This window comes from Dermacentor silvarum, chromosome 6, assembly GCF_013339745.2.
Source record: "Dermacentor silvarum isolate Dsil-2018 chromosome 6, BIME_Dsil_1.4, whole genome shotgun sequence".
NCBI lineage: Eukaryota > Metazoa > Arthropoda > Arachnida > Ixodida > Ixodidae > Dermacentor > Dermacentor silvarum.
Window position 1 is genome coordinate 62,941,854 of NC_051159.1, and position 15,151 is coordinate 62,957,004.

General features: G+C 46.7%; 2 protein-coding genes across 3 annotated transcripts in view; one reads left to right on the plus strand and one right to left on the minus strand.

Annotated features, from left to right (window-relative positions):
* The window catches only part of LOC119455526 (uncharacterized), a 582,670-nt gene that overhangs the window by 283,199 nt on the left and 284,320 nt on the right, over window positions 1-15,151 (minus strand). The gene's annotated exons all lie outside the window — the stretch shown is intronic.
* The window catches only part of LOC119456696 (histone-lysine N-methyltransferase 2D-like), a 292,817-nt gene continuing 284,376 nt past the window's right edge, over window positions 6,711-15,151 (plus strand). For both annotated transcript variants that reach the window (XM_049668850.1, XM_049668851.1), the window contains exons 1-3: window positions 6,711-6,826; window positions 11,335-11,528; window positions 11,977-12,067. In XM_049668850.1, the coding sequence (XP_049524807.1) occupies window positions 11,401-11,528; window positions 11,977-12,067 (219 nt within the window). In that variant the 5' untranslated portion in view covers window positions 6,711-6,826; window positions 11,335-11,400. The remainder of the gene's footprint in view (window positions 6,827-11,334; window positions 11,529-11,976; window positions 12,068-15,151) is intronic.

A 15,151-nucleotide genomic window follows, 5' to 3' on the forward strand; every position in this document is an offset into this window, starting at 1 on the left:
AAAAATTAATGCGCGGAGCACCACAAATGCGCGCCGCAGAAGAGTTAAAACGGCGCTAGCGTCCAAAAACGAAGCGACGCAGTCCTCATCGGTATGGTCCTCAGCGGCAATCGTACTTGACTGACAGCAACGCCGCAACTCGTCGTGCCTAATTGTGCCCTCAAAGCCTTTATTATTGCTTTAATCGCCGCGCGTAACACCGCAGTTGGCGGCTAGCCGTGTGCCTTCATAAGTCCGTAATCGCGATCGCGTCGATAACCAGCACAGTTTCGTCTGCAGCAGCCGTTGCGGCAAATAGTAGTTTCGTTTTGACTCGGTGCGCGCATCGGCTGCGTGCCTTTCGCAACTGCGTAGTCGCCTCTATGATCGCGTCGATAGCGACCGCGGTTTCGTGCGCACTTGTTGCAGCAAACGGTAGTTTCGTTTTGACTTGGTGCGTGCGTCAGCCGCCTGCCTTCTGAACCGCAAAGTCTGCCGTCCATGATTGCATCGATAACGGCCGCGGTTTTGTCCGCAGCGGTTGCGGCAACCAGTAGTTTTGCTTTGACTCAGTGCAAAGCTGTCGAAGATGAAGAGCACCGGCTACATCGCGATGGGTGGGCAATTTGTTGGCGCCCAGCTCACTATCGGAAAAATAATCAGGATGTGCGCGCGGTAGTGAAAAGCGTATCTCAGATGAAGACGCGCGCCGCGGCCGCGCTGCGAAGGATGTCGCGAGGCCTTCGCCGCTGCTAGCTCAAATAAGTCATGAGATGACGAGAACTTCAGCTTCCACACTGCTCTTCTTCTTTCTAGGGTTTTACATGCCAAAACCAGTTCTGACTGAGGCACGCCGTAGTGGAGGGCTCCAGATTAATTTTGACCACCTGTGGTTCTACAACGTGCACTACAACGCAAGCACGTACACGGTTTTGGCACCGTGTACGTTTTTGCATTTCGCCTCCATCGAAATGCCGCCGCCGCGGCCGGGATTCGATCCCGTGACCTCGTGCTCAGCCACGATCGAAACGCCTTTGCTAACTGATCCACCGCGGCGGGTGCTGCACTGCTCTTGTGCAAAATAGAAACAAGATTTGCTGATTCATTCAGTAAATAAAAATGTTGCAGTGGCTTAGCTCGGCTATGCCAGGATATACGTAGCGTTAGCAAAGGTTCAGCTGATTATTCTTAGCTTTCCTGGTTGTCTAGATTGTCAAGGATTAGCTTGATTGTCATGCTTACTGCTGCTCCAATGACACACAAACGCCAGTCAGAAGCGCAGCGGCTCCAGCACAGTGTCAGACGGCGACTGCACAGCGAGCGCGCGCCGGCGCCGGTGCGTCTACCACGGCTACAACGTCACTCCTCTGGAATGCGCAGACCGGCGGCGGAGTGCGTGAGAGGTGCTGGCTCCGGTGGCTCCGGTGCGCAAGCCGTGTGACATCACTGATCCTTGTGCATGCGCAGCACAGCTCTTGATGTGCCGCGCGAAACGGGCTTGGCTAGGCCAGTGTAGCTAACGCTACAAAAGGTGTTTAAGTAGTAGGAATTCACTTATTGTTTTCTTGATAACTTGGATAATTCGACATTTGGTGAATTACGACATTTTAATTCGGCTAAATCAGGGGGGGGGGGGGGGGTTTCCTTGGCGCTTCATGGAGCTTAGCAGGGTTCCCTGGAACGAACATGCTTGAGAACCCCTGTTCTAGAGGTTTCCATTGTCAATAGCTTTATTTTGAGGAGCACACAGCTGCGGAATCATGGTGAGAAAAAACGGCAACACCTGCAGTACCGCCGCAACCTCTTCCAACAGATGGTGGGTGACGTGAGGGCTAGAGCCAAAAAGCGGGGCCCGTCTGCGCAGAAGGAGTGCGAGAAAGGCTAGATGGGAAGAGCCATTTCATCTACAAGCTTCCAGGCCGAAGCAGCAAGGACTGTGCTGCTTGTAGCGATCGAAAAGCAAGCGGACTGCAGGAGGGAAACTGTTATTCTGCAAAACCTGCAGTAACAACCCTGGTCTGCATCCAGGAGAATGCTTCGAGCGGTATCACACGCTGCTCAAATATCGGTAGAGGAGTTGCCTGCAGAATGCAAAAGAAAAAATAAATATCCTATGAGTTTTTCGTTCACAGATTGTGGTTTTCATCGGGGCGCTATAAACTGGCAAAATAGTTTCGGACCAGAACAGCCGGAAAGTGGGTAAAAGTTTCGGATGGCTAAGGGTTAAAACAGACAATTTCTTCATCCGTCGACAACACGAGTCGACCAGGCACTCGCTGCTTAATTGGAAAATGGCTCTCTGCTTGCAGAACTTCAAAGTTGATTCCCGCTCTTGTGTTATGAACTGCACTCGCGGGCACGAATAAAAAGTTCTCGACATGGCCACCACGAGCCCGCAAGTCATACAACGATCAGTCTTGCGTGTCGCTGCTGTAGGTATCTCTTGCTGCTTGGAGACTACTGAAGTGCGGATGTGGTGTGCGATGGTTTCGTTACATATAAAATGCAATGAAAAATTTATTCTTTGAATTGATAAATTGTGGAAGTTAATCAGGAAATACAGGATAGTGTCGAATTCGCTCGCTTCAGGCCAACCTCTCTGCCTTTCTAATAAATTATCTCTCTCTCGTTCTGACTGCTCGTGGAACTCAGGATGTTGTTTGCAGAACCTCTGAGTTCCATGGAACTCGGATTGAGAACCCTTACTCTAGAGCAGTTGTTTTTGTTCTTCGGCAGAGGGCTAGTTATTCTCTATTTTTTTCTGATCTTGTTTCCTGACTGTTCACTCTTTCTGACTCTGCCGTCGAGGTATAGATTCAGTTAAAAGTTCTAGATAGTGCATCATGTCCTGCTGGCTGCACGTGGCAACTTCAATTGTGATCGAGCTCCACAGGAGCATTTAGTTTTCCAGTAGCATATTTGGACTTGCAATATACAAGTCCAAATACCAAGAGACCAAGTTCATGACGAGTTTCATTAAGCCACCGCTGCCGCAAAGCATACTGGTAGTAGTTCATAGCAGGCTGAAGGGCTACTATGGTAGGAAACGAGTTCTGTTCGTACCCTGGCCACCAGGACCATGACAAACCCACTTAGCCCTCGAGGTCAAAACACAGGGAGGTGAGAATAAAAAGGTTCAATAGAAGTGATGTATAGGAGACTCACTGGAAAAATCCACAATGGCATTGTCCTCAGCATTCCGCTCAATGTTGCGTTGAGCCAAAGTACGACGGGACGATGAGGAAACTGTCATCATGGTACCGACAGGGCTGCTAATGCATGTGCTCTGAGCATAGTGAGATTGGTCTGTTAGAATGCTAACTTGAGGATTCACTTAGCTTCTTCGAAGCCAACTAATGTCACAATGCGGGCTTTTTGGTATGCCATCTTGAATACGAGTGTGGCGAAAGTACACATGAGTCTCATTCTAATGTAACAGGATATAACGAAATGATTGATATAGCGAAGAAAATGAAATTCCTCTTGAAATCCTCATAGAGATCCATATACTTAAAACCTTGTTTTAACAAAGTGAAATTGTCCTGCCAATGGATATAACAAACTAGATTCGTCTCTACACTAGATTTGTTTGCAAACGAACTAGATTTGTTTGCGCTACACTAGTAGCGACGAGTGATATTTGATGTGTGTGTTAGGTAAGGGAGAATGATGAGGGAGAGGGTGTAGCTCTGAGCTTAAAGCAGAGGTTTATTGCATTGAGTGCCTGTAATGTGTTTATTACTAAATATTCCTAAGTGTTTTCCTCATTTACTTTGCAGATTTGTAGTGGCTGTCAAAAGTATGGAGCAAGTATTCGGTGCCACTTACCAGACTGTGGCATGATCTTTCATTTCCCTTGTGCGGCAGCCTATGGTTGTTTTCAAGTGAGTATGGCCTGTTTCCTTTTCTTTCTTTTTTTTTTTCTCTTTATACATGTCATGCATTGCACTACTTAAAATATTTTATGTCAATGTTCAACTCTTTCTTACTTTTTTTCCTTCAGGACATGAAGGCCCTGATACTGCTCTGCCCCTCCCATGCTGACAAAGCCGTGTCCTATGGTACGTATTGCAGTATTTTTGTGACTTTGGGCTCTCGGAATACTATCTTTAGAGGGAGGTATTCATTGATGGCAAAAGAAGGAAAAAAAAAAGAAGTTATGGTTGATCCCTCTTTCATAAGAATCGGTAGAACACAAAAGTGAAACGTGTCTTCACAGAAACTGTTGCATGTTTGCTTCATGAACTCGGTCCGCTGCAGTGAAAAGCGCACTATTTGCGGGCCGGCGACCGTGTTGCAGGTTTGCTTGGTGCGCGGCGTCCAACTGCCGAGTTGCTTCTGTGAAGGTAGAAGCATTTTGGTCCGATTCTGTAGTGTCTTGGGCAGCCAGTTGAGTAGCACTGACAATTGGGCGAGTTGAAGCCATGCAGCCAGTTGAGTTGGTGTGACGTGCTCAGTTTTAGGAATGCGAGTGGCAGATTTTGCAGCATGTGCCGTGAACGCGCGAAGGCGTTCTGCTTCATGTTGGCGTGTCTCTTGCCGGACCAAAGCGAGATTTGCCCGTCGACGCCGTTGCCTTTCTGTGCTGCTTAGCGCAGCAGTTTTCTTAGTTTTTGCCATCGCAAGCGAAGCAGTAGGCGGCGGGTAAGCACTGCTGATGCATGTTGAAGCTGCACTCTGTAGGCGACGAGGTTCCACAGGCTAATTCAATGCGAAAGACAAATCGTGTGGAAAGTGCCAACACCAGGCTATACCGCGGTGGAGCCTCCGCTGCACTGTGACTACCGTAGTGCTCCCTGTCGGCGCTCTTTGGTGTCACGATGCAGTACTTCGCTTCATCACCACTCCTAGATGGCAGCGCCATCCCTGTCAACAAAAGTTCAAGGTGTCCTTAGCTATCGCCTAAGAGATGCAAAGGCGAAAGCCTCATAAAGCCTACTGTAATTCACCTTAATCCCCCTTAATCCTCCTGAATCCTCCCTTCTCTACCCTTATCCTCCCTAATCCACCCTTATCTACCGTAATCCTCCTTAATACACCTTGCTTGACCTTAATTCACCCATCCTCCTTACTACACCTCTCCACCTTAATCGACCTTAATACACCTTAATCCTCCTTCATCCACCTTAATCGACCATAATCCACCCTAAACCTCCTTAATACACTTAATTGACTTTATCCCACCTTAATGCACCCTAATCTACGTTAATGCACCTTAATCATCCTTAATCCATCTTAATCCACCCTAATTGACCTTAATCTAGCCTAATCCTCTTTAATACACCGTAACCCACCTTAATCTAATCACTAATCAATAATTAATTAACTTTGCTAATCGTTGTGTGATATTTTCTGTACCTCACAACGCTACCTCTAAGGCTTTCACCTGAAAACTTATTTTACTCGGTGTCGAACATCACATTCTTTACATCCTGTAAAGGAAGGTAATCTCCGACCCTGGCATAAAACACTTTTGCATTCAAATGGTCTATTGCATGAAAACAGGCATTGTGTGCATGCATTTCTTTTAACTTGTCAGCATTCATTGACTGCCACCATTGGAACGTTGAACTAAACCTCGGTCACCTACACTGCTATCATGCATGGCACTGCCATGTCATGCCATTTTGCTTCAAGGCCTGACAAAGCCTTTCATGTCAAATTTATTCGCTGCATCTAAGTGGTGGTTCCTATCGCTACTTGCTGTGTTAATATACTAGGTCTTGTTGGCTTTGTCGTCACTCTTGGTGATGGCACGGCCATTGGTGTCATAGCTGTTGGTGCTGTCCACTTGAACGCTGTCCTCATTCTGAGAAATAGACCCAACGTATACCTTCATAAAGATTGTTCCCCCTCCTTGATTCAGGATGCTCATTTCTCAGAAGGAAAAAGAAAAGGGTGACGTGTATGGTAATCTACGGTAGTTATTTCGATTTGGTAAATGCAACGGGGCTCCCATCGCTAACTGCCCGGGTGACTGTTCTGTCGGTGCAGTGGGTTCGCAGGCCAACTGCCAGTCCTGTGAAGAGATGGTGTCTGTGCCTGAACTACTCTTCTGCACCGTGTGTGGTGCCCACTACCATGGTTTCTGCCTGGATCCCTCTGTGGTCGTCACGCCAAGCTCTCGGCTCGGCTGGCAGTGTCCTGACTGCAAGACCTGTCAGTGCTGCAGGTGTGTGACTTTTTAGTGTGCTCAACCATGTAAAGCTGGACAAGGAAGTACATGGCAAAATACATGCCAGGAAGATATTCTGGATGCTCATTCATGGCTTGCCTTGTCTTGTCATGTTGTGCATCACTGTGGGCTTCTCATTGCTTTGCAAGACGACGACTATACCACGTGTAATTTCTGCATGACTACCTTGTAGAACTGAAGTTGCAAAGTAAAAGAAATAATGGCGTTATTGGGTCAAAAGCATTAGCATATGAAACTGGCTCGAGCCTTGTTTGTCATAGCCAGAAATTTGCTTGTTTACCGTTTTTCTAGTTCTATCTTCATATAAATATCACATATGGACTGTCTGGTGTACCTGCCCCCCATATGAACTTCTGTGTATGGTACCTGCCCCCCCCCCCCCCCCCTTCTCTTCCCAAAATAAGAAGAGAAAGCAACACATAGACATGTCCTCCGGTGCTCACTTTTCTTAGAGAGTAGTTATGTACTGTACAGCAAGTTGTGCTTCAGGCACCAACTGCCTCTCCGATTTCACGCTTGTGTTTGCTGTGTTCAGGCAAACTGGCGATGATGCCCGGCTGCTGACGTGCGATGTCTGCGACAAGGCCTATCACGTCTACTGTGTGAAGCCAATGGTCGGCCAATGTTCCAAAGCATGGCTGGAAGTGTCAGGTAAGTGCACTGGCAAAAGTGCCTTATTGAAGAATGCCTTAAAACAAGCTCTGCGATGCTAGAATAGTGCATAAACAAAGACCTTGATCAACAAGGAATTCAGTTTGGCAAATCAGTTCTGCGAAAGCCTGGCAAGGAGGAGGAAAGCTCATGAAATTTCAAATTGTCATCTACCCGACTGTAGGATGAAGCTCTCATCCTACTGAGAGTTTCTCAGAAAGGAAGCTTCACAGTTGAAGAAACGTTTGTCCCGGTTTGGGGTATCAAACCCGGGACCACCGCCGTTGAGGGGCGGTTGCTGTACCATCTGAGCTAACCAGGAGGCTAGCAGATCTCAGCGCAAGGGCACTGTGATCTGCTAGCCTCGGGCTGCCTGCATGCTCTCTCTCCCCAGCTCAGAGCGTGGAGGGGCACTCAGGTACCCTACTAACTAAGCCCGTTTTCATGAATCTTCCTCCACCTTACGGACTTCAGCAGAACTGACTGACCACATTGCGTGTCCCTATGCTTCGAGCTGTTAATTTTAATTTGCCCTCGCTCTGTGATATGCTAGATAACTATGCTCTGTGATAACAGTGAAGTTTTCTTTCTGAGAAACCCCTTGGGTTTCCTTTGTAGTTTTATGTACACGTGGAGGACAATTGTTTCCTTTCATGGATTCATACTTGTTTGCAATATGCAGTCGTCCAAAATGATTAGCACATGTCACCAATAACGAGAACAGAAAAATGCCGGTGTTTGGTGGTGCGGTTACACGGCGCAGTGGCTTAGTGGCTATGGCGGTGCGCTGCTAAGCACGAGGTCATGGGTTCGATTCCCGGCCACAGCGGCCACATTTCCATGAGGTTGAAATGCAATAACACCTGTGTACTTAATTTAGATGCATGTTAATGAACCCCAGGTCTTAGAAATTAACCCCGAGTCCCCCACTACGGCGTTTGTCATAATCATATCATAGTCCTGGCAACAAAATAAAGCCCTAGAATTTAATTTTAAATTTTAATTTTAGAGCTGCGGTTCATAAAAGCACATGTAATTACTGTATTTACTCGCATAATGAATGCACTTTTTTTTTCTGAAAAATATGTGCTAAGTTGGGGGTGCGTTCATTATGCGGGGTAAAATTTTGAGCAATTTTTTTTTCTGCGGCCACCTCCAAAAAAAGTTGCAGTTTCGCCCCAAAGGCAAACCATCGATTGCGATAGCAAATGCATAGACAGCTATACGAAGTAAGGATAGTAGTTTTATAGGCTGTACAAACTTGCAAACATTCGCTTAACTATGTAAATTAATGAGCGTGGTGTCAGTGCGCACAGGCAAACATGAACACATCACACTCGATGACTGCAGACACTCGCTGTCAAAATGCTGGCGTGAGGAAGTGTGGTAGCAACAGCGAGCAAAGTGACCTTTGTGTTTTGTATCGCTTTAATGTGAACTGAGCGGTGAAAACTGAGCACACACAAAGGTATAAGCTGCTGTTGCACCTAGACTCAGCCCCCAGTTTCTTCATGCCCCAGCGCAGACCGCTTTCAAGATAAGGCGCGCACAGTGCGCAGTTGCTGTGCCGCCGCCGCCCTCCCTCCCCTCCCTCGGCGTCATGCGTGCGAGGGAATATGACGCGTTAGCTCCCCGGTTTTCTCCCTTGAACGCGGGAGATTGAGCCGCAGTCGTCGGCACCGACGGTAAAAATGCACCTGGAGAATCCATATAGTTGCTATCGCAATAAAAGTAGGAGATGCCGAATCGTACAGTGTCTCTCCTACTTCACCGCAGCAAGTTCAGGGTGCGATCATTATGCGAGAAAAAGAGAAAACGCACTTCTTGATTGGAAAAGTAGGGGTGTGTTCATTGTGTGCATGCGTTCATTATGCAAGTAAATACGATAGTAAGCAGAGCAGAAAAATGCTGTTGTTTGGTGCTGCAGGCTCATAAACACAGCGACAGCGAAATTGCTTGACTGTTTACACTTTTCAGTCTTATGGGGGAGCTGGCATAGCTAATCGATTATGCTAAGGCCCAGAAAGCTCAGGCACTTAGTCTGTGCTCACTCTGTTCTGTGCTGGCGTGCTGTGCATATTGCACAGCATCTGGGATGCTATTCTGAACATCGTCAAATTCTGCCATATTGTCCTATTTTGCAATGGTGGCATTTTGAGCCAATCAAAGAGTTCATAGTAGCCCTGTGGGCCAGTCAGAACCGACAAGACTGTGAATTTGACAATGTGGTGGAATTTGACTATGTCCAGAGTAGCACCCCTGGGCACTTTGCAGCAACAACAGCAGCAGCATCCTAAGTGCACCCGTTGGAAACGGCTGTTAGCAAGCTCTTAAGCAGCAGTGCTGTGCAATAAAAGCTTCTTGCTCTGGCCGTCATTCACCTGTGGTAATGTTTTTTTTGTCAGGATATGTCCTTTGGAGAACAAAAACGTTAAACATATGTAGATTTCTTCTGTAGTCATCTCACAAGATGTTTTCCCAATTCATTGGTGGTGTGCGTTAATGGCCATCGTCGGCATCTAAATTGAATGTTGCGACAAATAGTTTGATTTTGTTAGACTGCTATGTGAGTGTGCATCTTGCTTAAACAGTTGTGGTAGCTTTTCAATTTCTTGCACAATCCTTACCGAGTATAGAGAAGCTGTGGCAGGAGGCCCCATGTCACAGCTGTCCCCGATTCGTCGTCGGCGCGAAGTCGATCGACGGGGTAGACAAGCCGGTTGGTCGTTCCGTACTCGAGCGAACACAGTGAAAAGAGTCAGAGTCGGGAGTAAACAAAAAAACAAGATATTTATCGGCTGATAAATATACGCAAATAAAAAAAACACACTAGACAACTAGCACACCTAAACTTAATATAACACAATGATGAAGACAAATAAATACGGGCAATTAACAGTAGATATACAAATGAAACAGTGCGAGGATCAAATACACAATACACTTAACAGCATTTCACTAAACAAAGTTCAAAAGAAAACAAATGGTGTCATACGCATGGCTGGGCAGCAGCAGCAAGTCCATAAACCGTGAAGTCGGTGCACCAAGCTTTCCCGAAGAATGCTGGCGGTCCGATCTTGTCGAGGTGGATGCGAATTGCTGAGCTGGGTTTCCCGGGAGTCTAGATCTGACGACTACCCTCTAGCAGGTTGAGCTAACTTGAGGCGAACTACCGTGAGCTTCGTTGCAGACGTTGGTTTGTTGTCTCATACGTCAACTAGTTCCTCGGAGTTCCGACGTGGCCAGGCGGCCCAGGCGATACTGGACTGCACTAGCCCACCGACGGTTTCTCAGCAGCGCATAGGTTCGGCTTATAAACTAATCAGCAGGGCCCAAAACCTGCGCTTAAATAGCCTCTCCTTTCCCTAGTTCCCTATGTAGGGAAACTGCCGGTATGCAGAGTTCTCCTAATTAATTCACGGCTCCTCCCAAAAGTCTTGTCCGCGCCCCTTTCACCATGGACGAAGAACGGCAGATTCTCCTCTCTCCCAAGGTCAAGGGCCAAGGTCGAGCCCGGCACTACCACGCAGACGTACATGCACCCTTCTGGGTCCGTAATCGGCGTGTCGCGTCTCGAATCGAGATGACACCCCGTGAGGCCCCGACGCTTTTGACGCCCGTAATTCGGTGTGCCGCTAATCAGAATTATACGCCGCATAGTGAAGACGCCACGTTTTGACGCCCGTAATTCAGCGTGTCGCTAATCAGCATCAAAACCACTCGAAAACTCTCGAAAATATGTCGCTCCATGACAGTCGATAATCGAAATTATACGCCGCATAGTGAGTGCACCACGTTGTTGGCGGCCGTTAATTGGCATCAAAAACCCCTCGAACTCACGAAAATATGCCGCTCCGTGACACCCCAGAATGCAAGAGCATTCTGCATCTGTATGCTTTGTGCCACTTCACTCACCTGGTCACGGTGGACAGCAGTTCTAGATTAGTGTCACACCATGTGAATTGTCGAGGTGAATTCCCATCTGTGCTTTCTGTGTTGACATCTGGAAGGACACATTACTCTGACAGCCAATTATGATTCAAGGGCTTTGTAAGCTCAGTTTGGAAAAGTTCAGTACCCAAGGCAGGAGGCACGGAAGAAGTTGGACGCCGTATTGAGTGCGTTGAAGAATGGGGGTTTCTCCTGCTATGTACAGTGTTAACTGTTTAGCTCAAGGCCAGGCATAAAAATGTACTACTAAGGCCAGGCAGCTAACCCATTCCTTGGCCGAAGGGAAATGAGCCATCGGCAATAATTGTTTACAGGTGGTCACCTTATTAAGTAGTTACAAGAACAATGCTACTTCACTCCTGTGACCTAATGAGAACAGGTGTATACAGCATAAGATGGCCATTACAAAACACTGGAAGTGCTTTGTGGTGTGTTCAAGATCTTCTTTCATCATCTTGGATGCGGAATATTTTCAAAACGAACACCAGTAGACCCACTTGTCTTTCTATCCTCCTTCAACTCGTAGGCCACCTTACCGTTCCATTCCTTTTCTGCAGAGTTGCCGGGTGTGTGGGGACTGTGGCTCGCGAACCCCGGGGAGTGGGCCCAGCTCCCGGTGGCACATGAACTACTCAGTGTGTGACAGCTGCTACCAGCAGCGCAATAAAGGTGTCGCCTGTCCACTGTGCGGCAAGGCCTACCGGCAGTTCAACAACCGAGCGGACATGGCCCAGTGCACTGTGTGTCGAAAGTGAGTGCACTGCCCTGCTTCTTTTTTCTCTAGTCCTTTAGCACTTGCCACATTTAGCAAAATCTAAGCCATCCCTCAATCCGGGCTAACACTCAAGCACTAAGTTGATTGAGACAGCACTACTCTGCAATTGTATTCAGTGAGTGGCCAAAACCTGTGCTTTCATTGATTGTGTGTTATAATCTACGTAAGGCTTTGTATATTTTGAAAAAGTGCTGAGATATTAGGCACACCTTACCCTCATATGTCGCCCTACAAGCCAGTTTCTGGCTTTGGTGAGTTCGTAAATTGCCTTTGTGTGTTTTTGTTTCGTGTAAATAATGTGTATTATTGTTAATTGATTGATCAATCAATCAGTCGGTGCATGGAGCATGTGTATTATGTTCATGACACAGTCACTGAAGAAGCACAGCTGCTGCAGGGTAATTTATTTTCATTTTTTTTCCAGGTTCATTCACGTTGAATGTGACAGCCAGCTTGCAAGCACTCCCAAAGATGCCGACTACGTTTGTCCAGTGTGTAGCAACATGAGGCAGCAGGTCAGTCCTACATTGAGATGTGAAAAGTGTACTGGGAATTGTGGTTTGGGTTAGTTGTTTTGTAGCTACATATGTATGTGGATAGCACTCACAGTGTTCATGTTCACATTCATGTGTTTAGGCAGTATGTGCAGTGTTTATATAAATATTTTAGAATAATATTGAGTTTTGTAGAACTTGGATTGATGGCATTCATTGACGTTCATTGACTTGCGACGGTCATCAGTGTTTGATGAAGAATGACGGAGGTTGGGGTTGAAAGGGCAGGTGTGCTCGGCCGCTTGCGAAGGCTGGCGGGGTTCTTAAGAACAGAATATTTGAGAACCCTGTGGTAGAGGCTCACCTACTGTGAAGCGTTAAGTAATGTGTGAGACATAAGAACCTGAAGAATGGTGAAGAAATGCATTCTTGTAACGAGGGAGCACCTGTTGTCTGGGTTCCTGTTTTTCTAGTTCAAAAGTTGAAATTCGGCAGGATGTTACACTCCTGCAACACGTGAAGGTGAAAGCCTTCTGTACACGTGGTAATGCATTAAGTTGTACAATCGGAGGGGTCAGAGTTCTTTTTTATTTCTTTGTTCGTATTTAGCCATTGCATCTTTGCTTGCTAAGGGGGCTTTGAGCCATTCGTGATGATGATATTTTTTGCATCACTGGACACCATGCTGCTTTTTTAGGGTATGAGCCATTGCAACGAGCCATTTAAGGTTTTCGCCTTAATAAGTGACTTTGTTCCACAAGTGGCCTCAAAAAGGTGTGCTGTATTCTCGAATCGTCACTGTCGGGGATACCTTCAATTTCGCGTGACTAGCGCAAGACACGCCGGTGTCCACAAGCGACGCCATTCTTGCCACAATGCCAAGCACACTATCTTATCACAGTGCTTCCGCACTGCTGTTGTTAACCTGTCCGGGAATAGTCACGCGAAATATCGCGACAGTGACTATATTTGAAAGAAATTGTCCGACAATACGGCCTAAATTTGCCAATGCTTTGCTACATGCACATACGCTTGCCTTTGGCCTAGGCAGTCTGTGGCCACGATTTTTTAGCGACGCCTTTCATTCTATTCCTTTTCACGCTTTTCATGCTTAGTCAGGAGTCGGAGTGGCGCTCCGCCTGCGTTATCAACGGGATCAGCCGGCCATAAACGGTGAATAAGAGTGAATGGAATTCGGATGACAAATTGCGCGAATCGCATATGCAGCCTTTATGGCTTAGTGGCTTGGCTTGGCTTTTCTTGAGGTTTGGTTGTGGCCGGTGAGTACTACTAGATTGACTAGGCCTTCACTAGTTTCAGTTTCGAGGAGGCGCTGGCAACATGGCCAACAGCTATGCCGGCGACGTATAAAAACTAAAATATTGCTATTTCTGTTTGACTGAGATAGTCATTGTGACGCGCGCGCGAGATTTTCCTTTATTGTGTTTCTTTCTCACTTCTCTCGCTCTCTCTGCGGATTGAATTCGTTTTGCGCCGCTGTGCCAGGAAGCATGCTTTGCTTCTTTTTTTCTTTGGTGTCCCACGGTTGCCCTGCCAGGGCTGCAATCCCTGCTGCGTGGAATCACCAGTGTTGGCAGTCACTGCGAAAGCTCGCCTTAATCGTAGAGTATATGCAAAGCGGTTATTATTAAGCGGATTTTTTTTTTCTTCAATAAGTCTATGGAAAACCAACCAAAGGTTCTCGCATTGTTCGGTACCGTATTTACTCGAATGTAACACGACCACGATTGTAATGTGAGGGTCGACTTTTCAGTCAGCGAAATGAAAGAAAATAAAACCGCAACAATAACGTGAGATGAACACAAAAGAGGAATGTTACCTTTATTCAAGGAATCAAATTGGAAACGAGTTCTCTTCACTTATCGTCGTCTGAGAAGGCGACGGAGTTTTCGTTGGGGTGGTATTCTCGGGTGATCACTTTTGGAGATAGCTTCACTTGCGCGAAATTTCGTGTACCTCGGCACCGAAAGCGTCTCCGACAAGTGTTTCTGGTTCTGTGCCAAGCTCGTTATCAGGGCCAAGAGCGCTGTCGGCAGTATAGTTTGAGAGGTTTGGTGCTGAAATGAGCCTAGTCTCATGAAAGTGAAACTATTTCCAAAAGTGATCGCCCAAGAATCAAGTCATCCGTGCTGTCGAACTCATTTGCGATTAAGTACTTCTTAAAAGGCCTCAACCATTTCATTCGGGCACAGTACCAGGCCACTATGAAGCCCTTCCTACTGGCTCCCCATTTACAAAGGGCCTCCCATCGGTGCCACCATCTGCAAATCGTCGACTCATTGACATCGAGCCGCTGAGCCGCAGCGAAGTTTCCCAGCTCCTCGGCCATCTAAATTACTCCTCTCTTGAAGTGGCTGTCATACCGAACGCGCTGTATCGCCATAATGTGGTGAATGAACGTAGTCGAAGCGCGAAAGGTCGCAGGGTACTGTAGCACCATTACCGTAACACCAGTCACAAGCACAGCAAAAATGGCGTCGATTCCTACAAAAAAAAAAAAAGTTTTGACTTCAGTGGACTTTTCTATGGATTGAACAACATGTAAAGGTACAGGTTGCCAACGTAACACTAAAAACTGCGGAATTTATAATATTTGTTTTAAAATAGTAAATTTTGCAGTTATTCGAATGTAATGCGAGGGTCGAGTTCAAGCAACAAAAATCTTGAAAAAAAACTCTCGTTACATCGAGTGAATGGTATATCTGAGAATGATATATCCGAGGCTTAATTGAGTTCGTCATAATGGGAGCTTATTGTATCTGTACTATAACCACAACATTTTGCAAAGGCTGTACATGTCCAAAACATGTAGACCAAGCAGCCACATGTATTGGGTAATCTAAGCATGAGGCCAGGATGCTTGTATTCGGTAAAATTTACGAACGTTGGAAGGTTAGCGTCCGAGTACTTGCAGTCTCTGCATGAAGCAGACAAAAAGAAGAAAGTGCTATTGAGGGAAAGAAGTCACCGACCAGCTTTTTGGATGCCTCATTTATCGGACCTGCTCAATTATTTGGAATTCCCCCGCAGCAACACCCATCTACTCCATAGAACCAATGTAAATGGTCACCAAAATTTTGGATG